We start from the raw sequence: 26,791 nt of genomic DNA, 5'->3' as shown, positions 1-26,791 counted from the left end.
CTACAGTAACCACAGCTCTGTCCTCTGCCCGCAGGTTGCGCTGCCACCGCTGTGTCAACAACCACCAGGTCTGGCCACCCCCTGATGGTTCTGACTGCACCTCAGACCTGGCTCAGTGGAACCATAGCACTGATAAGCGGGGGCTCAAGGATGAGGTACTCCAGGCTGCCTGGGATGCTGCTTCCACTGCCATCACCTTCGTCTTCCACCAGCATTCCCATGAGGAGCAGCAGGGCCTCCACTGATAACCAGCTGGTCTGGTGTGTAGCTGTTAAGAGGAAGAAGTTGGGGAAAGGGGGCTCCCTGCCCCATAGGGCACTGTTGAATTTTGTTCTCTGAGAGAAAAATCATCAAGAAGGGCTGCATGATGTTTGCCCAAAATTTATTTTATAAGAAAAACTTTTTTGGTTAAAAAAAAGAAAGGAATAAAGGTATGAAAGGGACTGAGGCCTGGGAGCAGCATGGTGAGCCCAGTAGAGGAGAGGCCTGGTAGTGGGCACTCCTACACTTCACTAAAGCCTGGGTAACTGCTTGAGGAGGGAAAGCAGGAACCCTGGGGCAGGGAAGGGGGTGGGGTCTGTCCTCAGTGATTAATGACCACTGTGACCTCCTGGCCCAGGGTACTGAGTAAGGAGCCCAAAGGCTCTAAACCCAGTTGTGGGAATGCCTTTGCTGGGCCCCATCAAGGCGTCCAAGACCTCAGTGCAAGGGCAAAAGGAAGAAAGAGAAAAAAGGTGACAGAAAGAGAAAGATAGAATTGGTGGTTGGGAGTTCTGGGCAGCCCATGCCTCAGCCCCTGCAAGCTGATGGTACTGAGTATGGGCCTGTGAGGCATGGGCCCATCACATGGTGCTGACATAATCTGCGAAGGCTTGGGATGAGTCCCACGAGTCGCTAACCACATGGCAGGTGGCGCGGAGCCGTCGGATGGCTTCCCTGGCTGTGACTGCATCCTGGTCCAGCCAGTTCTGGAAGAGGCGCAGGTGACCAAAGGCCCCACGGCCCCAGCGCTCCAGCCGCTTGGCAAACTCCAGAAGCCCATCTGGCTTGATGCAGTTGGAACTGGTAGGGGTGAGAAGGATTAGACACCCAGGAGTCAACTAATCCCTGGTCTGTGTCCCTGCAGCTCCATCCCTTGTCGTTGCCCTCCCTTCACCTTCCCTACACCCACATGTACCTGATATCCAGCTGACACAGAGAGGAGGATGAATCCTCTGAGAATACATCTGCCAGGGCCAGTAGGCCAGCATTCCCTGGGGAGAAGGGGAGAAATACTCATCACCTCTACCCAAGAACAGGGAACAAGGGTATCCCAACCCAGTTCTGGCTGGGGAGAAGCCCAGACTCCTAAAGCCCCAGCACAACTATATCCCAACCCCCGTCTTCCCAGTGGAGAGGTGTATGCCTTCACCCACTGAATTTCTAGGTCAAAGGACTGGCTCCTTCCCCCTCTCCCTCCTCAGGGCCCTGCCCCCACCCAGGCGGTTCCCTGGCAGCCGGAGGCCCTTCAGTGTGGAGTTGCCCTTCATAGCAGCAACCATCTCAGGCAGAAATTGGGCCGGGCGCTTCTCAAACAGACGGCAGAAGGAGAAGGTAATCTCTGTCAAGAGAAAGTGGAATAAGTTCTGATGGCAGCATGAGAACTGGTGCTGCCCCTCCGGCCCCAGGGCCTTAGCAAGGGGTATATGAGCATTTTACAGAGTCCCAGAAGGAGAAAATAATTTGTCCAAAACCCCAAGCAAGGCTGCAACTAAGTCAGTATTCAAAGCAGAGATTGAGCCTACAGGGGAGGCTCTCTGCACAGACCTCCATACACTTCCTTCTATGCAGGGGTGGGCATTAGCTACAAGTCTATGAGGGGGCTCCTGGCAGCACATTTATCCCTTCCCACCACCATCATTTGTCAGCCACTGGAAGGTAAGAAAAACTTTTAGGTGAAGCACTCTCCAAGTGAGTAATTTCCCATGTTTAGTATAGGAAGAGTTGAGTAGGGGACCCTTTAGAAGGAAGGTGATGCAGGTTCTGTGATCATTTTATAGTTGACATAAGGCCAAGAAAAGAACAGTGGCTTGCTCCTTCAGTGAGACCGTGGCAGATCTGCAGTGAGGACCCACGAATGCCCCAGGCTCTGGATGAACTTACCTTGAAGAGTCAGATTCTGGAGCAAAAACAGCACCTCACTCTGACAGTCAGCCAGATTCATGTCGTGGAAGCTCAGCCTTTTCAGAGCTAGGTTGTACTCTGGATCGGGAAAGTTTATGGACCTTAGTGTTCTCAAAGAACAATGCAAAGTCCCCTTCTATTTTCCCTTTACCATTCTAACTGGGTCCTACCTTTGAGTGTCTGCAACACAAGCCCAAAATCTTGGGGAGAGGCAAAGGTGGCACTATCCAGGGACAGCTGCTGCAGAGAACCTGAGGCCTTCAGTACAGAGCAGAGCAGTGGGGCTGGCTGGGCTCCCCGTGGAAATCCCATCTCCAGCTGTTCCAGGCAGTTTTCTGGATATGGTAGGGAGAGAAGATTACAGCTGGCCATTGCTACTTCTCTCCCATTGCAGGTCCCATCCTGTCCTTAAAGGATTCTCTGAAAAATCATTTATTCGTCTACTTGTCCTTGAGTGCCTACTATATGCGAGGCAGTATGCTAATATACGATTTAGTCCTTGTCCTTAACGGTGCTTTTAATCCAAGAACACAACTAATCAGACACAAGTAGAGTATGCAGCATGGTGGCATATGAGACATGCAGGAACTAAGGGGACATACAGCATGGGGACCCAATCTAGTCTAACGGTCAGGTCTGTTTTGGTTCAGACCCCTTTCTGGAGACAGATCTGCCATAGTCACTCCCTACGGGGCTAGTGTTGGTCTGGGATCTATCCAACCCATGGTTATCTTTAAGAACGGGCTCTAAAGGCAACAAATTACAGATAAGCCAGGAATGTGTGGTGACTGGCCTGGATTAGAGATCTTTTGCCTTCCCCACACAAATAGACCTGCACACGTCTGTGGAGATAGACACACGCGCATAGTACTTCACCTGGTATCTCCTCATCCCCAATTATGTGGCTAGGGGGCCCTGCATTCCCTGGTACTGCAGGGTTGTCCCTCTGGCTAGGGTGGTCGACACGAATAGAGAGGACCCGCAACAGGGGCAGGGCTCGCACAATGGCACGTGTCAGCTCCAGGATGGGCAGTGGTGAGAACAGGTCACTGAGATGCAGGGCACGGAGGCGGCATCCAGCCTGGCTTGACAGGGCCCGCAGGCTATCTAGCAGGCGGAAGATATTAGAGCCCAGGCCTATGGCAGGAAAGAGATTGGGTCAGTCATGTGGGAGTATCAGTAGGGGTAATACTCAGATACAACTCCAAATATTTCTGTTGATAACTACCAAATCTGAGCTTTGGCTCAGATTATTTTAAATCATTCTCAGCTATTCATCCATTGTCTTGCTTTTTCCTCAGGTAACCAGCTTACTGATGCCGCCTCTACTGGGCCATGCCCTCAAACATCAGTCAGGGCAGAGTCACAAAACAGAAGATAGGATGTGGTGGGACAGCATGTGGCTGCTAGCTGATTGATGGGCCCAGACAGCAGCAGAGATCTCTGGACTTTTCCTATAGGTCATGGGGAACATCTGAAAACTAAGCAGGAGAGTGACAGTGATCCAATAGGGAATACTTTTAAATTCATTGGGTGGGAATAGGGCCGAAAACGATAACCACATCCCACAGAAGGGAGTAGGATCCAGAAAGGTTAGGGCAGTTGCTTAATGCCACAGAGCAAATAATTCCTTGGAAGCCACACCTTTATCTCTCCTTGGACTGAGCAGGCTCCTTTTGATTCATTCATTCAACTAAACCTTACCCATGGTAAGCACCTGGTAAGCTTGTTTTTCTGCTAGGTAGTCATGAGCAGCAGATCTTGTTCCTGCCTATACAGCCTGATAAAAAAAGCAGATGATGGGAACTGGGGAAGTAGAGTGCTGTGGAAGTAAAAGGATGGGTACTTAACACCCAATTTAGCTTTCGTCAGTAAAGACTCTGGCTGAGTCCTAAAGAACATAAAAGAGAGGCTAAAAGGAGGAGGAGTGACTGGCAGAGTGAACTTGGCATATATCAAGACCTGAAGGAGAAAGAGTGGCAGGTTCCAAGAACTGAGAAATACTCAATGTGGCTGGTGTGTAAAGTATGAGGGAGGGACGATTCAACTATAGAGGTAAGCAGGGTAAGAACATGAATGGCCCTCTAAGTAAAAACATACAGTGACAAGAAGCCGTTGAATTTTTAGATGATTGACAGATTTGCAGTTTTGAAAATGCTTGGGTTGCAGTGTAAAAAATGAGTTGTATGGTGTGTATGGAGTCAGAAGGAACTGCTGAAACGGTGAATCCAGATGAGAGGTAATGGTAGTCTGAATTAAGAATGTGGAGATAAATGAATCTGAGAGATTGTACCACCCGGTAGCCAAATATATGTGGCGTAAGAGAATCCAGGCTTTTTTTGAGCAACTGAATCTGTGATGTCACTGAGAACAGAAGGAAGGTCTGTTTAGAAGGAAGAAGACGCATTCAGGTTGGGGAGTGTGGTTTATGAATCCTGTGATATCTAGTTGTCAGATGGATAAATAGGTCTGGAGTTTAGGAGGAGGATCTGGGCTAATGTCATAAAATGGGGGTGTCTTCAGCATAGTTGGTCTTTGAAACGAAGTCCAGTAAGCATGTGTAAACTGGGAGAGTTTTGAGGATCTCTGAACATTAAGAGAGAAGTAATGTCCAGAAAGGGAGGAAAAAAAAAACTCAGAAAATTTTGAGGTAGTAGAAATGAGACTATTTCACGAAGAAGACAATACTTAATAGCAGATGATGCCGAGAATTAATTTAAGATGACTGAAAGGTATATATTGGACTTAGCAACAAGGATGACGTTGGTCACCTCGAGGTCCTTGATGCAGTAGACAGGGTGGAAGCAAGGCTGGAGTGGCTGTGAGAGAAGAGGGCACAGATGACTCTTAAGGTTGTCTCTGAAGGGCATGGAAGAATAGGACAGTTAATAAATGGAATAGATGGAGGTGGTGGTGGTAGTTTTTGGTGGATACCTGATTGAGAGAAGAGAGGCAGCATTAAGTGGTTTATAAGCATGAGTTCTGGAGCCAGGTTACCTGGGTTTGAATTCTAGCTCTACAATTTACTAACTTATCCTGGGCAAGTCACTTGACCTCAGAATTGTAAGGATTAAATTAGTTAAAGAATATTTAAAGGGGCTTCCCCAGTGGCGCAGTGGTTAAGAATCTGCCTGCCAATGCAGGGTACACGGGTTTCAAGCCCTGGTCCGGGAAGATCCCACATGCCGCGGAGCAACTAAGCCCGTGGGCCGCAACTACTGAGCCTGCGCTCTAGAGCCCTCGAGCCACAACTACTGAAGCCTGCGTGCCTAGAGCCCATGCTCCGCAACAAGAGAAGCCACTGCAGTGAGAAGCCCTCACACCGCAACAAAGAGTAGCCCCCACTCGCCGCAACAGAGAAAGCCCGCGTGCAGCAATGAAGACCCAATGCAGCCAAAAATAATAAATAAAATAATTTTTAAAAAAAGAATATTTAAAATATGCCAGATGCATAGTAGGCAGTATATAAAAGTTAGCTCTTATTGAGGCATTTGAAAAATGTGCTTTCCTAAGGAGTTAAGAGGTTATGTATCCAGAGCACAGGCAGAAGAGTTAGCCTTAGATAGGGCAGCCATTTCTCCCATTGTGATGAAGGAAGAAAGGAAGAGTGCAGGTGTAGGAGTTTCTAGGTTGGTTAACATGTTGAAGGAGTTCATGTGTGATGGCTTCTATTTTCTGTGAAGTAGGTGGTCATCTGCTGAGAGGAAAAGAAGGGTTTGAAGTGGTAGGGTAGGAATGGAACTGATGTTGCAGACAGGGTTCATATGAGGATGATGACCATGAATGTATATAGTAGCACCAATCTGCAGTTGTGTGACCTTCTCTAGCAGTGTTCAGCAACCTAGGCAGATTGCTGGATTTAGCCAGAACTGAAATTTGGCTAGCTGGGCACAACCAGATGGGAAAGAACTGAGGGCTGTTTTGCAGGTTGCTGGTCTGATTTTTTTTTTTAAAAGGTATCCCACACCTTTTTATATAGCTGCTTTGGTATGATTAGTGAGATCCAACCTCAGTCCTGGTTGGCCCTGTATACACTATATTCTCCCACCTGTCCTTGGTTTGCCTACCATATCTAAGGTAGACTCATTCTTCAGATTCTCATTGTCCCTCAGGAACCCCTGCTTCCAACTAAATCAAGCCTGTAGACCTTGTGTTCATCTTCTCTAGCACCGACAGTCTGCCACTATATCATGTGTGTGCCTTCTGCCTCCCTGTGAGGAGGCAGCTTCCTGATCATACCCCCTATTCCCCTCCACAGGGTTGGGCACACAGCTGGTGCTGCTGGGAGACCCAACCCCTGCCCTTCCAGGGCACTCACCATTATAGGAGAGTGTGAGGCTCTCCAGAGACACCCAGGAGCTCAGCAGGTGGCACAGTGTCAGAGCCGCCTCTGTGGAGAGTGGAACCGTGAAGAGCTCCAAGGTGGAAATGCTGCGGAATCTTTGGGAGGCCTCCAGTGCTGGAAGCCCCAGGCAACTGGGATCTGATCCATCCAGTGCTCCACAAGCCACTTCCCCGATCTCCATCTCTTCCCCATCCTCTTTCTCACCCGCCACAATGAAAACAAAGTCATATAGGTCTTCAGATTCAGCACCAGACCCCTGACGGGTGCGAGCACCCTTCTTCCCTGCAGCTCGCTTAAAACGCTTTAGGGGCTTAGGCTGTGGGGCTGAGCTAGCTGGAGCCCGTTTAGATGAGGATGTGGAAGAAGAAGCAGAGGCAGAGGAGGTGGTGGCTGGAGCAGAGGGTGGGCGTTTGGTGCCAGGAGCCTCATGGGAAGTGGCTGGAGGGAGCGGCTCCCTCTTAGGGTCTGTCCCGCCTGCTGTCAGGCTCTCCTGTGTGCTCCGGCGTGTTACCCGAGCGGCAGGTGCACCTCTGGCCGTCTGCTTGGCTTCACTCTTCCGCCGGGAGGCCATCAGGGCTGCAGCACATCGCTCAGCAGCATCCCGGCGAGGCCGGCGTGAGCCCAGCAGGAGGGACCCTTCATCTCGGGATGGGGCCCGGCCTCGGGAGGCCTCTCCACAGAGGCGGCAGGGTGGGCCACCGGGGCCTGGCTGCCAGAAGCCAGCACTCATGGTGAGGATAAGAATGAAAAGGGCTGACTCAGGTACAGGCCAGGAGTACAGCGACACCTGGCTGACAGCCCCATGGTGAATAAGCTGATGCAACAGCTGCCGAAGTGACTGCTGAGCAGCCACATCAGAGAAAAGCAGGTGGCGGAACTTGAGGGTGTGCAGGGAACTGGCCAGGGTCTCCAGAACCCTGCGATTGGGCTCAGCCACCAGCTCAGTCGCACCCTGCAGCATGTTGCAGATGGTGAGCTGCCGGACATGGCGGGAGCTATGCAGGAGAGGTGAGAAGCGCTGGTCACAAAGACGCCTGTCAGAAGACACATCAATGGTCCCACGTAGAACATGGGAAAAAAAGGCCTCCATAAACTTGGCTCGCCAACAGGTCACGCTCTGAAAGCAGAGAACATTCCAGACAGCTGTGATACTAAGTGCTACCCATGGAACCCAGTTTCCTTCCTTCCAATAGCTAGCTGTTTACCGAGCCAGGTAACATTCTAAATAATGTATGCAAGTTCATTTAATCCTCACATCTTTGAGGTATATATTACTATTAGATCCATTTTACAGGTAAGAAAACCAAGGCACAAATGTTATTGCCTGTGGTTACACAGTTAAGGGGCAGGATTAGGATCTGAACCCAGGAGGGAATTCCCTGGTGATTCAGTGGTTAGGACTCTGAGCTCTCACTTCTGAGGGCCCAGGTTCAATCCCTGGTCGGGGAACCAAGATCCCACAAGCCACACGGCATAGCCAAAAAAAAAAAAAGGATTGGAACCCAGGAAATTTGGTTCCAGAGACTATTACTATAGTGCCTCCCAAGTGAAACATTCAACCCTGTAAGTTCTTCCACACTTGTTTTTAGACCCTGATCCTAACTTTCCATTCTTAACGCTACCACCTTTGTTCAGACCCTTATCACCTAACACCTGGCTACTTCATTAGCTTCCTGATTCCTCTACTTGTTCCCCTTCCCAAACTTTTGCACAAGTCCACTGGGTTCATCTTTGTATTAAAAAACAAAACTCTGATTACATTATTCTCCTTTAAAACCCCTAATGTCTCCCCACTGCTTAGGGGATCAGTGCTGCAACACATTTGAAGTTCCTCAGACTGGCAGGGAAAGCTGTCCACAATATAGCCTCTGCCTACCTGAGAAGCTTTATCTGCCACACCTTGCTCATGAATGCTTTGCTCTGGCGAAACTGGTCACCTCACTGACCCAAACGTGCCTTCTTTTTCCTTTCCTACCTCTGCCAGAAATGCTCTCCATTGCCAGATCAAATAGACTTCATGAAGACCTACCAACATTTTGCTCTTTGAGGCTGTTGGTCTCATTGAGTGTCTGCCCCACTTTCTACCCCTCCCCCCTACCTCTCATGTTGGTACTCTGATACTGACTACTCAGGTCTTAGATGTTGGTACATATGTCTCATGGTGTTGAGTCTCTTCCTGTATACACATCTCATCCCAACCAGATTAGAAATTCCTGGAGAGGAGGCAGCAACTAGAAAACTAGTGCCTTAGTTTTCTCCAAGGCAATACTTTGCTTTGATGGGTATGAGATTTCATCAGGCTATTCTGATACATTTAGAAGAACTGAACACAAGTGATTTTTTTTTTTCCACAAGTGATTTTTAAGCTTTGATATACATCAGAATTTACTGTGGAGCTTTTTCCCAAAATTCATATGCCATGTACCCAGACTTGGTGATTATATTATGTTACATCTGAGGTAAGGTCCATGCATCTTTATTTTTTAAACCTTCCCCAGATGATTCTGATGTATATATCAGAGATTAGGAATTACTGCTACCTACCCCCAAAGGACACATTGAGACAAATATTGATATTTCTCTAAGTCCCCATTCTCTCCTAAGGTGCATAGAAAGTCTGATGACTTTCATAAAAGTGCCAGCTCTGCCACTATACTCTGGACCTCTTTAAACCTCTTTATTCATCTGTAAAATGTGGATAATATCACCTGCTTCACAGGTTTGTTGTGAAGATCAAATGAGACAGTGCAAGTTTAAAGCACCTTGTAAACTGTAAAATACAAAATGTAACTTCTGTTAATGATAATAATTACCCCACATGGGAAATGTGAAATGGACTGGATGGAGGCAGAGCCTGTTAAGCAGGGTGCTTATTCAACCTGAAGGTGGTGGGGCCTGAGGTTCCCAAAGGCTAAAAATAAGATACTTCCTTTGGTATCTACCCTGCCTCCGTGCATTCCCTCATACCAGATTGACCCTCAGTTTATATGAGGTTCTTGGCAGGCAGGAGGTGGGCCCCTATTCTCAGGCAAAAGTGTCATTCCTTTTGCCCTAGCTATTCCCCAAGACCCTGCTGTGGTAATAATTAGGAACGACTTCATGTTTAAGCTAACTGCATGGCACAACAAGTGAGAAAGGCCCCTCCAGCAGCAGTGTGGGGGCCTGAGGGCAGCAGAAAAAAATACCTGGCAACCAAATCTCTACTCAGCCTTAAGTGGAAGCTAAGAGGGTATTCCTGAATCCTTTAATCCTGCCTCATTCTAGCACTTTTTTCACACATTTGCTGGCCCACACAGCCTTGAAAAATACTTGCAGGTATCCCTAGCAAGGCTTCAACTTCACAAGTGAAATAGATGGTTACCATGAGATCTGGGCCTAAAATATGGACAAATATGTGAACGTGAACCAAGATATTGTGGCTGTTTCCGACTATAAGGCATGTGGAATATGAACTTTAGATAACTAAATACTTGGGTTTTTCAGACATTTTATTGGTTTACAAAGACAATAGGAGAGAATATTTGAAATTGGAACACCCCAGACCTGTGATAACCACAGTGAAAGCAGCATGACATAGTGATTAAGAGCATGCACTCCAGAGCCAGACTGCCTCAACTTGAATGTCCGGTCAGCCATTCATGAACTGTCACCTTAGGTAAGTCACTTTTCCTCTTTCTGCCTCAGTTTCATCATCTGTAAACTGAGGAAGAAAACTATACCTACATGACAGAGTTGTTGTGAAAATTAAATGAGTATGTAAAATTAGTTGACTATTGCAATAGCTTCTTTCTCATGAATTAATGCATAAGCAGATAGCAATTCACTGCATTTTATTCCATCACCACCTTGTAGAAGATTCTATGCTAAAACTTCAAAGCTGAAAAATACCTGAGAGATCTAGTCCAAACCACTCATTTTGTGGACCTGTACACTATAGTTCATACACTATAGTTCAGACAATGCAAAGTGATTTAAATACTTTCTTTTGGGGGAGAGTAGGGGAAATAAGGCACCACCAAAGAGGTGACATGACATTTGCTTACCAACACAATCAGTCCTTGGCCCATCCACAACGGGCTGGCAGCTCAGGTACTGGTAGGGAAGGAAGAAGTGTGTACAAACTAGGGAGAGCTAAATATTTTCTTGTACTAAACTGTTAGAGCCTGCAAATGCTCATAAACTATATATCGTCCACTGTTTTTCTGATAACAGAAATATTGTTTGTGGAACTATAAGGAAGCAAATCAAAAATCATGTGTAAACCAACTTTTTGGAGTGTATATGTATATGTGATGAGCTATAGGTATTTGTGTTTATAACACTGAGACAATTCTGAACAGTTTCAAATGCTGGGCTTTTTTTTTAAACATTACATATCACCACATCATTAAACATTTTTACCACCACGTATTTAAATATTTTTAGAATGACTTTATTAATATTTTGAAAATATGGATGTACTATATTTAATAATTTCTATATTATTGAATACTTAAATTGTTTCTAGCTTTTTATATTAAACTTTGCTGTAATGAACATCTGGAAATAAATCTTCACGAGTATCTCAATTTTATATACCATAAGATATATACTTCTTAAAATTTCTAGTTGAAGAATTTGAATATTTTAAAGACTCTTGACAATTATCACCAGATTGCCCACCAAGAAAGTTGTAACATTTCTGCTCCCACCACCAGCATATTAAAATGCAAGTCCTACCCACCCCTGGAATTATCTTTTAAAACAAAACCAAATTAAAACAATACTTCACTAATTTAAGAGGTATAATTTTACTTTCCCATTTTTTTATTATTAATGAGATTGAACATTTTTTACTTTACTGGAGATTTTTGTATATTTTGAAACTTGTCCAAATCTGTATTCATTTTATTCTACTGTTCACCTGTCTTATCTTCTGTATCCTTTTATATTGCAAATATTGTTGCAAACATTCTTTTACGTGCCTTTTAAATTGTATTTATAGTGTTGGCATTTTATGTGGCCAGATGTGTCCATATTTTCTTTTTTGGTTCTGCCTATTTACTAGTACTCTCCACCCTGAGATTAGATAACCAGTCACCTTTATTCTTTTTTAAAACTGTTTTGTGCTTTTACTTTTTACAATGTAATCTTTAATCTATATAGAAATTGAGTATATTGTAAAGTGAGGCTCTAACTTTATTTTTTCCAAATGGTTAACCAGTTACTAGAGAACCACTGATTGAATAATCCTTCATTTCCCCATTGCTTTGTCTCCAGAATATCTATTTTATTCTGCAGATCTCTTAATACACATATACACTAGTACTACACAGTCTGAAACACTATTGCTCCATAAGCAACCAGGTACTCTATCTTGCTCACCACTATATACCTAGAACCTAGCATAGTGCCTGGAACTGAATAGTCACTCAATAACTGTCTGAATTATGAATGAAGTAAAGGTTACTGTTATGCAAAAGTGGGAAGTGGAAGCAGACACCCTCTGGAATGGATATGATGCTCCAAGTCAGGACTTCTGCGTAGGTGACTGTTAGGCCACCAGGCCTGGGGCTTCCTATATATTCTGAAATACTCTGAGACAAGGAAACAGATAACAAATAGACATTCCTTCCCAGGAAGCTTGAGATAATGGTGGAAAAAGCTTTCTCAAAGAGAAAGATATTACAGTCTCCATCACCTGTTAGTCAACCATACTACTTGGGAGACACTGTGACAAAGTGAATCTCATGTTTCTTTAAAGGTTGCAGGAAGCTGTTGCCGTTTCTTAACATTCTTGTGTCCACTTTCCTTCCTCATAAGGCCTAACTCCTATACATAATGCCTGATAATTTCATTGGGCCTCAATGTCATTATGCTGAACTCCAGGGGCTGCATCTACATCTAGAAGTGGAAAAGCTGAAGGATATGGAGCTGAATGTTATTACTGAACCTAGTGTATCCCCACAAAATAAATCTCCAATTTCTGATAAAAGCTTGTTCTCTTGTCATTTGGCCTCATTCACTATATAAAGCCCAGTTCAAATACTACTTCCTAGGAAAGAATTTCTTACTCCCTTTTCCTTCAACCTTCTCGCTACACTCGATCATACCACTTGGCCTACCATACATGATGTATTTGTTTGCAGATTTCCCCACTAAACTGACAGTTCCTCAAGATTAGGGATTGTGTCTGTACCTCTAATATTCAGCATAAGATGTGGTATGTGGTAAGTCTGAGTAAATGTTTATTGAACTCAATCTGTCCTGTCACCGAATTATGGAGCAGTAAAAGGAATTCTGTTTAAATGAGAGCTCCAGTGAGTTATATTTGAACCAATGAATAACAGAATCTTATTATTCTAAGGGCTAAGAGGACCCCTAAAAGTATCTTGTCCAATATCTCCAACAATGCCAAACTTCTTCTATTGATACAGTACCCTTGTGTCAGGTGGGGTTATCCAGACTCTATTAAACACTTAGTGATGGGAAGCTTATTACCTCTGGAATTAGCTTGTTTCATCACCAATAACCTCAGAGTTTAAAAATTCTACAGTTTAGCAAAAATTTATCCTCCTTTAGCTTCCACCCAGAACAAGTCTGTTAATCCCTCTTTCAAATATTTCAAGACAGTTCATGTTCCCCAAGTCTTCTCTTTTTCAGGAAAAACATCTCCAGTCTTCCAAATGTGACTCACATGATGTGGCTTTGACTTCTTTCTCCATACTCCAGGGATAGCCTGACCACTGCAGAGTCAAGCAGGTCTATCATCCCCCTTGTCTTTCAGTCTACATTATAGTTACATTAGTTCACACAGCTCAGGATATAGTCATTATATGAGTGGCTTTAGCACAATGTAGACTAAACCCCCTTAATCTTTTTTATTCTAGCTGCTGCTGAGCCAGACCCCTCCACCCACTACCCTGAGGTCATGCAATTAGAATTTTTTAGACTCAAGTGGAGAGTTGGTTTATTCTGCTAACTTTCATCTTGTTAGGTTTGACCATTGCTCCAGCCCTGTCAAGATCTGAATCCAGGTTCTGCCATCCATTGTGATCACTACCTTTCCCTGTTTTGTGTCACCTGCAAACATGGTGAACAAGTAAGTCAGTGACAAATGTCAAATGAAAAGAACTTCATGACAAGCCATCAGAGACCTCTTCCCAAATTCATTCCATGCCTGCCCCTGCACTTTACCAGTACCCAGCTTGTGTTTGTGTGCTATTCCTGCTTTCACTGTGCAAAGTCAGGCCAGAGTTCTACCTGGTGCCTTAACTTACTTCCAAACTGGAAGGCCTTGTCTTCATCAGCTCATCCCATAGTCGGCGCCAAATGGCCTGAGTGGAGAGGCCTGTAGAGAGAAATATCACATTTACTTGGCTGCTCCTTGGTCTCCATGAGTGAAGTACATCAGCCTTTTAATGTCCTTTTCTAGGTTCACAGGAGCAACATGGCAGAGTGGTAAAGAGCACTGGCTCTAACGACAGACTGCCTGGCTTCAAATATCAGCAAACCATAGTCTAGCAGTGTAACCTTGGGCAAGATACTTAATTTTTCTGTACCTCAGTTTCCTTATCTATAAAATGTAGTTGTTAATAGCAATTTCACAGAGTTGTTGAAAATATTAAATGAGTTTCCCCAGGTAAAGTGCCTAAGACAGTGCTTGGAACAGGGTTAGTTAGATGAATGTTAGCTATTAACAGATGTGTCCAATGAGGGGTTTGGGAGGCAGCTTGATAAATTAGAAAAACTAATTCAAAAGATTCAAAAGGGGCTTCCCTGGTGGCGCAGTAGTTGGGAGTCCGCCTGCCGATGCGGGGGACGTGGGTTCATGCCCCGGTCTGGGAAGATCCCATGTGCCGCGGAGCGGCTGGGCCCGGGAAGCATGGCCGCTGAGCCTGCGTATCCGGAGCCTGTGCTCCGCAACGGGAGAGGCCGCGGCGGTGAGAGGCCCGCGTACCACAAAAAAAAAAAAAAAAAAAAAAAAAAAAAGATTCAAAAGATCTGGGTTCGGGACTTCCCTGGTGCTCCAGTGGTAAAGAATTCTCCTTACAATGCAATGGACACGGGTTCGATCCCTGGTCAGAGAACTAAGGTCCCGCGTGCTGTGGGGCAACTAAGCCCGCGTGCCACAACTACTGAGCTCGCACGCCTCAACTAGAGGGCCCTCATGCCACAAACTACAGAGCCCACGCGCTCTGGAACCTGCACGCCACAACTCTGGAGCCCACATGCCCTGGAGCCTGCATGCCACAACTAGAGAAGAGAAAACCCACATGCCACAACTAGAGAGAAGCCCGGGTGCCGCAGTGAAAGATTCTGCATGCCTCAATGAAGATCCCGCGTGCTGCAACTAAGACTCAATGCAGCCAAAAATAAATAAATAATGAATTTAAAAAAATACATTGTCGTAACTGAAGTTTATTTAAAAAAAAAAAGATCTGGGGCTTCCCTGGTGGCGCAGTGGTTAAAAATCCGCCTGCCAATGCAGGGGACACAGGGTTCGAGCTCTGGTCCAGGAAGATCCCACATGGTGCAGAGCAATTAAGTCCGTGTGCCACAACTACTGAGTCTATGCTCTAGAGCCCACAAGCCACAACTACTGAGCCCGTGAGCTACAACTACTGAAGCCCATGTGCCTAGAGCCCGTGCTCTGTAACAAGAGAAGCCACTGCAATGAGAAGCCCGTGCACCACAACTATAGAAAGCCCGTGTGCAGCAACGAAGACCCAATGCAGCCAAAAATAAATAAATTAATTTAAAAAAATAACTTAAAAAAAAAAGATCTGTGTTCAGGAATTCCCTGGCTGTCCAGTGGTTAGGATTTGCTGCTTTCACTGCCGGAGCCTGGGTTCAATCCCTGGTCGGGGAACTAAGATCCTGCAAAAGGTCTGGGTTCTATTTGGCTTTGCTATTAATTGTTGTGTGCCTGTGGTTTCTTTTTTATTAGTATAATAGGGATCACATACTTGTTTTGTGTTTCACAGGACATTGAGAAATCAGATAAGAAAATAGGTGTGAGGGTACTTTTGAAAAGCATGAAGTTCTATGCAGGTATCAGGTGTAATATTTACCTGAAGAACATCATGGTGCCTTGCTTACAATCAGTGACTGAAAAAAAGACAGAAAAACACTCACCTTTCTTGAGGGCAGTTTCCTCAATCCTCTCCAAGTAATATATATTGAGCAGAGGTAAGATGCTTTGAAGTATTGGGCCTGGGAGGGCTACAAAAACCAAACATAAAATTTACTTTTTTCTCCCAGAGTTGCAAGCATTATTTATCCTACTGGAAAGGAAAACAGAAGGGCAAGACTTCTCACTTGACGAGTGGAACTTATAGAAGCTAACCTAAGTTTAATTCAAACTCTGGTCCACTTATCTTCAGCCACTTAGTTGGCAGCTGGAATTTCAGGGGCATGCATGTCTTCAAGGGTGAGATAATCCCACAAAGCAAGCTGATAGGCTCATTTAGGAGCTGGCAGTTCACTTCTGCCCAAGCCTAATGGACCATTCCTCATTTAAAAGGTCCTTTTGAGTATGTGTGATTTTAAAAAATCACATAATTTTTCATAATCTGGGCCCTACTAACTTCTCCAGCTCCCTGCTTTGCCTCCTACACTTCAGCCATAATAAACTACTTTTTTCAGTTACCTAACTCCCTGCTTTCTGCCTGTGCCTTTGTCATGCTGTTCTCTCCACTGGGAATGTTCTTGCCATTTTCAGCATATCAATTACTCATCTTTCACGTATCACATGCCCTTTATTAAGCCTTTCCTGAAATCCCTTCCCAGTCTTCCAAACTGGCCACTTCCATCCTTTGGGCTCCCACTATACCCTGAACTAGCACTTTCCTATGAAGAATGGAAATAATTAGGCTCTATACTCTTAATTCAATATATCTTAAAAACAAAACTTGCTCTTGCTAACTTCCCTAGATCTGAGAGGCATTACAGTATTGTGGCTAAATGGTTTAATCTCTAGATTGGACAAAACTGGGTGAAATCCTGATTGTACCACTTAATTATGAATTCATGGACAAATTAATGTCTTTGAGCCTCAGTTTCCTCAATTTTAAAATTGAGATAATAATAACTACCTCTTAAGATTGTTGTGAAAATTAAAGGAGACCATGCTCATAATCTTTTGAAGACTATGCCTGTCCATAATCTCACTAAATTTTAGCTATTATTATTCTTATCCTGTCAAAAGCATCTCTGTCCTGCCAAGAACAAGTCTTAAGATCATGATACTTGAGAAAATTCTTTCAAAACTTACATTCCAGGATCTCCTTTTATCTTTACTTATGCAATAACTGAGTCTAGATATCCAAGAGCCTAGTACAATTCTTTCTACATAGTAGGTACTCAATGTACCTGCTGAAGAAAAGCATTAATTCCCTATGCTATTACACTAATGTAGTCACTCTACTGCATTCAAAATAAAGTCCAAGTTCCATATCCTGGCATTCAAGGTATAACATACCTATTTTATTCCTCATTATATCCTTTCCTGCTGCCTTTACTCATTTTCCCCTCTTCTCTCTCTACACAAAGAAAAGCTAGTGCACTACTTCCAGGAAGGCTTTCCTGGCTGTTAGCCCACACTGAGACCTTCCTCCAAAATAGCATTGCTTAGCAGGCCTCTTACTTGGCCTTTCTAAGAGACCTAGCTTGATTCTGTGTGACTGTCCACCTGGGCTAGGCCCATAGGAGCTCTTCCTCCTCTGTCCATAATGCTCCCCTGTTTAGCCATCCCCTCTCACAGCCACAGGGATTCTCATCCCGTTATTCACAAACTCCTCTGTACCTTTCTCCATTCTTCTTAAGCCAGGCTCTTCCTTGCTTCTTTCCAGCCCACATCGTCAATGCTTCCCCTTCCCAACTTTGGGCCTCCACCCCCAGTCCTCTGCCCTGGTAGCCAGGTTTAGCATTCTGGAAGGTCCAGGCTGACACTGCCAGATCCACTGTACCTTCTTCCACATTCCCCAGGATTTTTCTGAGCCTCCTGCACAGATCCACTGAGACTCTTCTCCCATTGCCCATGAGTCAGCCTGACTCTACTCTTTTAGCTGTTGGTCCAGGGCCTCCACAATCCCCTCCCCCTCACTAGGCCTGAGGACTTCTAACAGTCTTCCCCCAGCAGACAAGGCACTTGGGCCTCTTCAGGATCCGTCCCCACCACCACCACCACCAAGGGCCTTCCTCCATCCCTGGACCTCCTTAACCACTCCACAGCTTTGGGGCTCATTCCTGGAGGCCCAACCCCCCAAACGCCAGGGCCTTTTCTCCACATCGGCCTCCTCACGCGTGTAACCCAAACCCCCATCCCAGGACATCAAGCCCCGACTCCTGACCTTACACGGGCCTTCCTCCTCGCAAAAGCACCACCACCACCATTCCTGAGGCCTACTCTAGACACCCCCCCCCCCCCAGGCCCAGGGCCTCCTCTCCTGCCACCCCCTCCCCCTCCCCGGGCCCTCGGCCTGGCCTGCCATCTCCTCACCCAACTTCAGCCCTGGCCTCCGGGCCCCACCCCCTCACACCAGCAGTCAGTCAGGCCCAAGGCCTCCCTCCGTCCCGTGCGGGCAGGCCTACCCCCAGACCTCTCACTTTCCTCTCTTTCACTCTCACCGTCGGTGCCCAGGTCGCTCACCCGCGCTTTCCTCCTCAGCTGCCAGACTGCGACCAGCGGTACCCACCCCACGGCCCGGCCTCCTCGTGCCCATCCGCCCGCAGGCCTCCCTCCTCCGTTACCCGGCCCACCCCGCCGCCGTATTCCCAGGCCCCCCGGCCGGGCTAGTCGGCTCACCCTCCCAGGCCCTCATCCCAGCGCCCTAGGCCGCCCGCCTGTGCTTCTCAGCCTGGGCGCCCTCAACCCAGGCCGGGCCTGGCGGTCTCGGCCGCTCTCAGGCCCGGGCCTCCTTTCACTCCACTCGGACCCAGGCCTCCTAGCGGCGCCGCGCCCCCTCCCAGTTCGGGATCCCCGGGCCGTCGCCCCGCCTGGGGCCTCCGTGGCCCTTCCCGCCTGTCCGTCATTCGCGCCTCCGTCGATTGCTGATCCTCTCCCGGCCTCCCTTCACCCGCTCTCTGGCCCTTCCTCGCCGCTCCGGCCAATCCGAGCGGCCTCCGGCGCTCCGTGCCCTGCCCGTCAGTCCGTCGCTCAGTCAGTTTGGCATCCGAGGCCCTGGCCGTCTGTTCGCTCCCTCCAGCCCCAGGCCGTCAGACAGGCCTCGGCGCCCCGAGCCTTTCAGCCTCTCTGGCAGCCCCATCCCCTCGCTCTCCAGTCCACTGGCTGCCCTCGCTCAGCAGCTTGGCCTCCGGAGTCTCGGCCCCCGCGGTCTGTCAGGCAGACGCCGGAGGCCCCGCGCCGTCAGTCTGGTTAGGTGGCCCCGGGCCGGGCCTCCGGGCCTCCTGGCCTCCGTCCGGGCCTCGCAACCTCGGCCCCCGCCCCCAAGCAGAAGGGCCATCCCTGACCGTCCGTTAGACATCCGAGACTCCTCAGCCCGGCCCAGCCCGAGTGTCACTTCGGAGCCCACAGCCCGGCTAGTCAGTCCTGCCTCTGTCGCCCGGCCCGCTTCGTCCCAGACCGGGCCTCCTGGCCTCGCCCCCCGCGCCCCCCGGCCAGGCCGCGGTGCGGGTCCACCTGCCGGTTTGGTCTCCGCCTTTACTGTGCCCAGTCCTGTCAGTCACGGAATTCATGCTCCGACCCAAAGGTCTGGCTTCCAGTGCCCCGGGCTGGGCCTTGCTCCAGGCCTCCCGGCCTCGCCCCCCGCGCCCCCCGGCCGCTGGGCCGTCTCCGCTCGTTGCCAGAGGTAGCCCCTCACCCCGCGACTTACCCCACACCCCGCTTTCCAGAACCCCCATATGGGCGCTCACCGCCCGCCCGCACAGCTCGAACAGGGCGGGGGGAGCGCTGGGGCCCGAGGCCGAGCTCTTCGCTGGCGCCGCCTCCCGGGACGTGGCCTCCATGGTCGTTGCCGCCGCTACCTCACAGAACCAGCAACTCCGGGCGCGCCAGGCCTCGGGCGCCGCCATCTTGGGGAGGTGCGCGAGCCCGAGAGTAGCATTCGCGGGCCGCCATCTTGAAAAGGTCAGCAGTTAGGACGGTTCCATCAGCGATGTGGGGAAGACTGGGAATTGCGCTAAAGGAACATCGAATACTTCTGCATACTTTCCAAGTCTCTTAGAAGCCAATATTTCAAGTAAATTCCAAGGGTCAATATGTTTTGGTCTGGCATGACTAAGGGGATAATTCCTTAGCATATCCTCCTCTGGTGCAAATACCAGCTACCCCCATTCCCTGCCTCTGAGCAGTAGTACATGCCAATCGGAGCGTGTGTTCGCGACCACGACTAGTCTGCCGCACTTCCGGCCAGATCGCCGGATATCCGCTGAGTGACCCTTACAAGTCCTTCTTGATCCTGAAGTGGAATAGGTGCCGCTGTTGCTGCTCGTGTTGAATCCACAACAGCAGTCGGACATGGTGCTGGAGGAAGAGCAAGGGATGCTGACCGGGTCCGGAGATCCCAATGAGGTAAGACCGGGCGAGCGACTCGACCCTCTTCGTAGCCCTGAGGCTCAGGACCTAGCCCGCCAAAAAACGTTTCCCCCGTAGGGTTTGCAGGGTCGGGAGAGCTGGTTCCCCCAACCCTTCCCAGGAGTTCGTCGAGTGACCTTGGGCAAGTAGATGGCTAGGTTTTCTCTGGGCCTTGGCTTGCCCATTCTATGAATGTGGTGAAGGTTTAACGAGAACGAAAATGCTGTGTGGACTAAACTTTTGTAAAAGCAGTGCCTGTGTTTTTAGTCAGTCAGGTGTTCAGAGCCCCTAGTTTGTCGGGTTTGGGAGCAAGCGGACCAACCCAGCCCTCACCTTAGCTCGGGTCGGGAATCCTGCCATATCTTCTGTGGAGGTTCCGGGCAGCTGGCCTTAACGCTAGTTTCTGTGAAAACGTGTTTTCTTTTTCTTTGGGTGGAGGGAGGGGGAGGTGTCTTTGGGGACAGTGTGGGGATGTGCGGTATAATTCTGTGATAAAAGAGGGAGCTCTTTCCCTGACTGAGAATGCCAATGTAATAATAATTTATTGGCTGCTTAACGATTCCAAGTGCTTTGTATGTACTAAATCATTTAAGCCACACAATAGTCCTGTGAGGTAAGAATTAGGTACTCTTAATGTTGCCATTTTACAGATGAGGAAACAAGCATAGAGAGGTTAAATATCTTGTCTGAGGACACACAGCTAGTAAATATTGGAGCCAGGAATTGAACCCAAGCAGCATGGTTCCAGAGCCAAGACTTAGTCACAGTGTTACACAGTTTTACAGAAGCCAGCTAGTTTTTTGTTTCCCATCATATTTCCTGTCTTTTCTTTGTTTTCTGGTCACTTCCTGACAGCTGTGGGTTCAGAATAGTTGGAAACTAGTTTATCCCATATTTTTTTCTAGTCTTATTATGAGAAAGAGGACCAGAAAGAAGTGGAGCCAGCCTCAAGAAGTTCAGCTGGAAGTATACCAGAAAGTTAAGTAGGGCTCACCACAGCAGTAGATGAGGGAAAAGAAGGCAAACAAGTAGTCAATTTTATAATAAGAAAACTGAAGTTTGTTATGAAGAACCTGTTCCTCTTGGAGATTGAATCTTTTTATGTAGTGTGACCTTGGTTTTTCTCATTGACATGAAGTTTTACATGAAGTAGTCTATATTCAGACTTGTATTTGGATTTGTTTTCCCAAAACATGCCATGATACTTTTGTCAGAAAATTATCAAAGACATAAAATGATCAGTGTAGTAGCATTGCTAATAGGGAAAGGATATAAAGGTCTTGCTTCTAGGATGCTAATTTCCAGTTTCTAACTCACGCAGAATGTGGTTTCAGTTTTCTGGAAAAACTTCATTCAGAATGAATTTTTTTAAAGAGTAAGGTTAAGAAACCTTGTTTAATGGAAAACTAGAATTTTACCTCCTAAGTAACATCTTCATGTTTAGAAGACACCTTTGCTAATTGTAAGAATAAATAGCCTGGGTTACAGTTGAACCTGCCCTACCCCTCACTCCCAGCTTTCATGAGCTTTGGTCCCTTCACTGAAGGTCATGGTAGAGAATGGGGCAGATTGTATTGGAATTTTGTAAACACAGTGAAGGATCTCTGAGCTAGTTCTTTTTTTCTGTATGTATACCTTTTCTTTCCCTTCCCCCAAATGTGGACACATGCATGCACAGTCACGCAAATGCCTTACTTTTGGCAGGTTGAGTTACTGATCAGACTATGCTAAGCCACAGATTCAGGCCTATGCTGTTGCTCCCAAGGGGAATTTTTTTTTACACTGCTCCTCTTGGAAGGTTGTGCACCTGAATCAGGAGTAACAGGTAGGGCTTGATGTTTTCAAGCTTGTGAATGGAGTTGTGTAGACCTTTGGTGCACTTATGTTGTTAATCTACTTAGTGTCCTGGGAGCTCAGCAAGCCAAAAAGCAGTGACTGAAACTATCTTTAGTTAAGCTCTGGCTAAAGTAGAGTTTAGGTCTGGCTATTTTCATGTTCCCAATTCAAGTTCAGAGCCTAGGAAAAAAAAAATGTTAGCTTTCTTCCTAACTTGGTTTGGGGTGTGAGGATTAAATTTAGCTATTTCTGGTAATACTGGGACCTACCAGAATTTAGAATAAAATACTTAAGTTATGCAGATTCCATATGAACATCTGACAGCCTGAATCTTTTTTTTTTCCAGAAAAAATTAAAACATTTAATTAGCATAAATATATTACATATACACTACAGATACAGTTAGGTATTACATATAGCATAGTATTTGTAATATCTATACATTAAAATTGATATGGCAGTTTTAATATGACAGCTTGAACCTATATCAGAAAATGTCTAATTAGTGTTTGTTTTTCCTAAACTGGGAGCCCCTTAAGGGACTGTTGTGATTAATCAAATCATTACAGATATGAAAGTGCTTATAAATATTAGAATGTTGTGCACACTTAAGTTTGTTGCTGATGAATGTGAAATTGTGTGTCCTTGTTGAAATATACCCAGGACTTGTTTTAATCAGGTAGGATAAGGTTACAAGCATGGAGACAACTTTTTTTTTTTAATTTAAACTACTTTATAATTTATTAAAAAATAATTTAAATTGTATAATTGGTAAAAAGTTGAAGTGGCCCTGTCTAGAATATTTATCACCCTTCTTCAAAGCATAACTAAGATGAGACAACTGTTTTTGAAAGAAGAGTTTATTACTTATAGTTCCCAAGAGAAGGGGGTAGGCCATACCACCCAGGGCCACATGGGGAAGTGCTTGGATCAATCAGGAGCAGAAGGAAAATGGAATGAGTGAGGCAGGATAGGTGTGCTCTAGCAAGTTTAAGAGTGGATAATTTCGTGGTGGACTTTGGGCTGGTCCCTGTTTGTTTGACACTTAGCCCTGATGTGATTAGTGCAGGGGCAATAATTGGTTTAGTGTAGGAGAGTTAGAGAAAGGTGGTTGTTGAGAAGGGTTTTGGATTGGTTGGTTTGCTAGGAAATGTGTGCCCCCGGGCAAGTTGTTTGCTAACTCTAGAAATTAGCCAGTCCTGGGAGGGGCTGTCTCCAGGATTAGCACGTCTCCTAAAACATCAAATCATCATAAAATACAGAAAATGTAAAAAGATTAATAATGTCTATCCTCAGTGATTACAACATCAATATGATTGGGAATATATGTATTATAAAATTGCTGCTGACATTAATTTTGTTTTCGTTTTGTAGGAAGAAGAGGAGGAGGAGGAATTAGTGGTAAGAGCTGTCTCAGGTTTGGAACCTTCTCAGTAAAAGAAAGTTTGAGTTTCATGAAACTCTAAGGGCAATTTAAGGAGTCTTGACACCTTAGAGAGAATGGGAGTGGAAAAATCCTTTAATACCTCCTGTACAGTGTTTGGGGGGCGTGTGGGCCTGGGAAGCTGAGTCTTCTCTGGGTTTGAGGCTTCTCCAGTCATGGTATCAGGGAGCAGAGTAGCATCTTGAAGGCCTGGTACTCAATCATATGCTATCTGTGGTTTAATAAAAATTCTAGAAGGAACCTTTCTTAGATTGTCCTTCTCCATGTAACATTACCCTTCTAGCTGGGCAGCTGGGGTGCATAGGCCTGGTTGTCAGACGAAGGGAATTGAAATTCACAGACATTACATATCCCAAAATGCTGTGTTAACAAGTAAGGCCTCCTATAGATCTACTTCAAGTTTGGCCAGGTTTCCTTTACCACCTTGTTTTTCAGATAGGACTGAGGCTTTCAGTGCGTACTGGCAACCCTGGAAGGCAGGAATGTGAAACTTTCCCCTACTACTTAGCATCAGAATTGAATGGGAGACCCCATTCTGCCATTTCTGGCGGCAGTGTGGCTCTGCCAGCTGGCCTTCTGCACGGTAATTCAGAGGCAGCACCTTGGTTTGGTGGTTGTATTAATCAAAGCTTATGGTTTGTGGGTTTCCTAAAACCCCCATTTTCGTTTTCTGTGTGTGTGTATGTTTCTCATTCAGGATCCCCTAACAACAGTGAGAGAGCAATGCGAGCAGCTGGAGAAATGTGTAAAGGCTCGGGAGCAGCTAGAGCTCTGTGATGAGCGTGTATCCTCCAGGTCACAGACAGAGGATTGCACAGAGGAGCTCTTAGACTTCTTGCATGCAAGGGACCACTGTGTAAGTCAGCCTAAGGTCAGGAAGGGGAAAGCTTATAGTGGCCAGGGAAGACTTGGTGCTGACCACCTTTTCATCCTAGAGACAGGACAGTGCTGAAACTGAGGCTCAGAGAAGAGAAGTGATGTTCTAATTTACACTGCTAAACAGTGGGGAAACTGGATTTTGTATTTTTAAGTACGAAAGTCTACTCTTTAAAATAATTTATATCCTCCAGTGTGTCTTGTACATAATAGTTGGTACAAAAGTTGTTTGTTTTGTTTTGCTTTTTTAAGTAAACTTGTGTTTGACTCCCTTACATATAACAGTAAGGTATTTTCATAAATTACAGGGTAGGCAAAGTTCAATATGATTGTTTATGTTAAAACTGATTGGGTGGCTAATAAGCATATGAAAAGATGCTTAAAGGGAAATGCAAATCAAAACCACAATGAGATACCACTTCATACCTCAAGGATGGCTATAATCAAAAAGATAGGGAGAAATGGGTGAAGGGGGTCAATAAATCAATAAACTCCCCACTAGTTATATATAATTATTCATACAACTTTTTTTTCAACATGATTTTAGTGGAAAGAGGGAACATTTATATACAATTCTCCATATCATGAAGAAAAATGTGTTGGTGATGTGGAAAAACTGGAAACCTCCTATACACTGCTTATGGGAATGTAAATTGGTACAGCCCTATGGAAAAGTCTGGCAGTTCTTCAGAAGGTTAAACGTAGAGTTAACATATGACCCGGCAATTCCACTTGTAGTTACATACCCAAGAGAAATGAAAACATCTCTACACAAACTTATATACAGATATTCATAGAAGCATTATTCGTAATAGCCACAATTGGAAACAAAACAACTTATAAATGGATATATAAAATGTGATTTATCCATATAAAGGAATATTATTTGGCAATAAAAAGAAATAAGTACTTTACTCAAAAAATTAAACATAGTACCATATGATCCAGCAATTCCACTTCTTGGTTTACACCCAAAAGAATTGAGACTCTTTTCAGGGACTTGAATAGATATTTGTGCATACATGTTCATATTCATAGCATTCACAATAGCCAAAAGGTGGGTGCAACCCAAGTGTCCATTGGTGGGATGGATAAACAAAATGTGGTATACACATATAATGGAATATTATTGAGCCTTAAAATGGAAGGAAACGACACATGCTATAACATGGGTGAACCTTGAAAACATGCTAAGTGAAATAAACCAAACACAAAAGAACAAATATCATTCCATTTATATGAGGCATCTAGAGTAGTCAGATTGATTGAGACAGAAAATTGAATAGTAGTTGCCAGGGGTTGGAGGGAGGGGGAAATGGAAATTATTATTTAATGGGTACGGAGTTTCAGTTGGGAAAAATGAAAAAGTTCTGGAAGTTGATGGTTGCAGGACAATGTGAATTACTTAATGCCACAGAAATGGATAGTTTAAAATGGCTAAAATGGTAAATGTTATATTATTATAATACTTTTATGAGGCAACACTAGGTTAAGATCTGGGAATGAGACAAGCATAGTCCCGTTCTACACTGAGTTATAAGCCAGCAGAGACAGAAGTAGAACGGTTAGTAAACTGGTAAATCTCTTGGGTGTAACCTCAGGATAGCCTTTACTGACCCTTCTATTTAAAGTTGCTATTCCCTCCCCCTGCCCCTATTTTATTTTCCTCATAGCATTTATCACTATCAAAGTATATATATATTATCTTTCTCATTGTTCTCTAAGTTCCAGAGGAGACAGAGATATTGTCTTGTTTACCGTTGTGACTCACTCAGCACCTAGAACAGTATCTGGCATATAGTAGATGTTTTATAAATATTTGTTGAATTAATAAGCGCTGTGATATGGGAGGCATAAGTTTCTGTGGGGAAGACAGGAGGGACAGGAGCTTGTTAAGAGACAGCTTGCAGGAAATAACATGTAAGTTTAGATTTTGAAGGAAAATTAAAAGATGAAAAAGTGAGAAAGAGAGTTCTGGTTAGAAGGGAGCTAGGAGTCAGGTAATTGAAGGGAGTTCACTAGGGCTCACGAAGGGTGTGGGGGTGTCAGAAGGCAAGTGGTGGGAGGAGAGGCAGTACTGTTCGAGGTTATGAAGGCCCTTGTAACTCATGACATTAGAGATACGAGTTGATGACATCCTTTTCTTTCCATCCAGGTGGCCCACAAACTCTTCAACAGCTTGAAGTAAATGTGCAGATTCGTTCACCTCAGCCTTCATCACCCGGGCTTCGGGATATTTCCTTATGGTTTTGAACATGCCATTTGTTTCTTATTTGTGTAACTAAGTTCATGTGAACCTCAAGGATTTTTGGCTTAGGCAGGTAGCTTCTGTGTAATTATCAATGATTCCATCTTAATAAAGTCCAGTGATCAGCAATCTTGCCTTCTGTCCTTTTTTTTTTTTTTTTGCATTATGCGGGCCTCTCACTGTTGTGGCCTCTCCCATTGTGGAGCACAGGCTCCGGACGCGCAGGCTCAGCGGCCATGGCTCACAGGCCCAGCCGCTCCGCGGCATGTGGGATCTTCCCGGACCAGGGCACAAACCCATGTCCCCTGCATCAGCAGGCGGACTCTCAACCACTGCACCACCAGGGAAGCCCTCTGTCCTTTT

General features: G+C 45.8%; 3 protein-coding genes across 13 annotated transcripts in view; 2 read left to right on the top strand and 1 right to left on the bottom strand.

Annotated features, from left to right (window-relative positions):
• Window positions 1-5,300, top strand: part of RAD54L (RAD54 like) — a 30,664-nt gene extending 25,364 nt beyond the window's left edge. For 3 of the 5 annotated variants that reach the window (XM_019937866.3, XM_004324101.4, XM_033867290.2), the window contains one exon: window positions 35-368. In XM_019937866.3, coding sequence (XP_019793425.1) covers window positions 35-245 — 211 coding nt within the window. In that variant the 3' untranslated portion in view covers window positions 246-368. Of the gene's footprint in view, window positions 1-34; window positions 369-1,463; window positions 1,594-3,464 lie in introns of those variants that run through there. The other 2 variants (XM_019937868.3, XM_019937867.3) reach the window with 2 other exon arrangements.
• Window positions 366-19,682, bottom strand: LRRC41 (leucine rich repeat containing 41). Of its 5 annotated transcripts, none has more exons than XM_004324102.3 (10): window positions 19,324-19,677; window positions 15,626-15,712; window positions 13,768-13,838; window positions 6,482-7,625; window positions 3,040-3,300; window positions 2,334-2,498; window positions 2,143-2,241; window positions 1,478-1,600; window positions 1,178-1,253; window positions 366-1,062 (listed from the first exon to the last, which is right to left on the bottom strand). In XM_004324102.3, exons 1-10 carry the CDS (start codon window positions 19,520-19,522, stop codon window positions 843-845), a joined length of 2,445 nt encoding a protein of 814 aa, XP_004324150.1. In that variant the 5' UTR covers window positions 19,523-19,677; the 3' UTR covers window positions 366-842. The 5 variants fall into 5 exon arrangements, with proteins under 5 accessions (XP_004324150.1, XP_033723169.1, XP_033723149.1 ...); XM_033867278.2 differs by lacking the exon at window positions 15,626-15,712 and adding an exon at window positions 15,562-15,598 and having other exon boundaries at window positions 19,324-19,463; XM_033867258.2 differs by lacking the exon at window positions 19,324-19,677 and adding an exon at window positions 17,295-17,879.
• A 198-nt stretch (window positions 19,683-19,880) lies between these two features.
• Window positions 19,881-26,557, top strand: UQCRH (ubiquinol-cytochrome c reductase hinge protein). Of its 3 annotated transcripts, XM_019937869.3 has the most exons (5): window positions 19,919-20,021; window positions 23,235-23,261; window positions 23,740-23,887; window positions 24,002-24,160; window positions 26,336-26,557. In XM_019937869.3, exons 3-5 carry the CDS (start codon window positions 23,825-23,827, stop codon window positions 26,366-26,368), a joined length of 255 nt encoding a protein of 84 aa, XP_019793428.1. In that variant the 5' UTR covers window positions 19,919-20,021; window positions 23,235-23,261; window positions 23,740-23,824; the 3' UTR covers window positions 26,369-26,557. The 3 variants fall into 3 exon arrangements, with proteins under 3 accessions (XP_004324151.1, XP_073646464.1, XP_019793428.1); XM_004324103.4 differs by lacking the exon at window positions 23,740-23,887 and having other exon boundaries at window positions 19,881-20,021; XM_073790363.1 differs by lacking the exon at window positions 26,336-26,557 and having other exon boundaries at window positions 19,884-20,021; window positions 24,002-24,162.
• The last annotated feature ends 234 nt before the right edge of the window (window positions 26,558-26,791 follow it).

This window comes from Tursiops truncatus, chromosome 1, assembly GCF_011762595.2.
Source record: "Tursiops truncatus isolate mTurTru1 chromosome 1, mTurTru1.mat.Y, whole genome shotgun sequence".
Classification (NCBI taxonomy): Eukaryota; Metazoa; Chordata; class Mammalia; order Artiodactyla; family Delphinidae; genus Tursiops; species Tursiops truncatus.
Note: the sequence above shows the minus strand (reverse complement) of the source record. Positions and strands in the feature narration are given on the sequence as shown.

Bases quoted from the DNA above. Each gene is read 5' to 3' on its own strand.
- LRRC41 (XM_004324102.3), bottom strand. From the start codon at position 19,522: ATGGCGGCGCCCGAGGCCTGGCGCGCCCGGAGTTGCTGGTTCTGTGAG. The intron at 7,626-13,767 runs GTAAGTTAAGGC...CTCTGCTTTCAG, and splicing joins CAAGGCCTTCCAGTTTGGAA to AGCGTGACCTGTTGGCGAGC. The intron at 2,242-2,333 runs GTAGGACCCAGT...TTCCCGATCCAG, and splicing joins TGTGTTGCAGACACTCAAAG to AGTACAACCTAGCTCTGAAA.
- UQCRH (XM_073790363.1), top strand. From the start codon at position 19,968: ATGGTGCTGGAGGAAGAGCAAGGGATGCTGACCGGGTCCGGAGATCCC. The intron at 23,262-23,739 runs GTAAGAGCTGTC...CTTGTTTTTCAG, and splicing joins AGGAGGAGGAGGAATTAGTG to ATAGGACTGAGGCTTTCAGT. The intron at 23,888-24,001 runs GTAATTCAGAGG...TTTCTCATTCAG, and splicing joins GCCAGCTGGCCTTCTGCACG to GATCCCCTAACAACAGTGAG.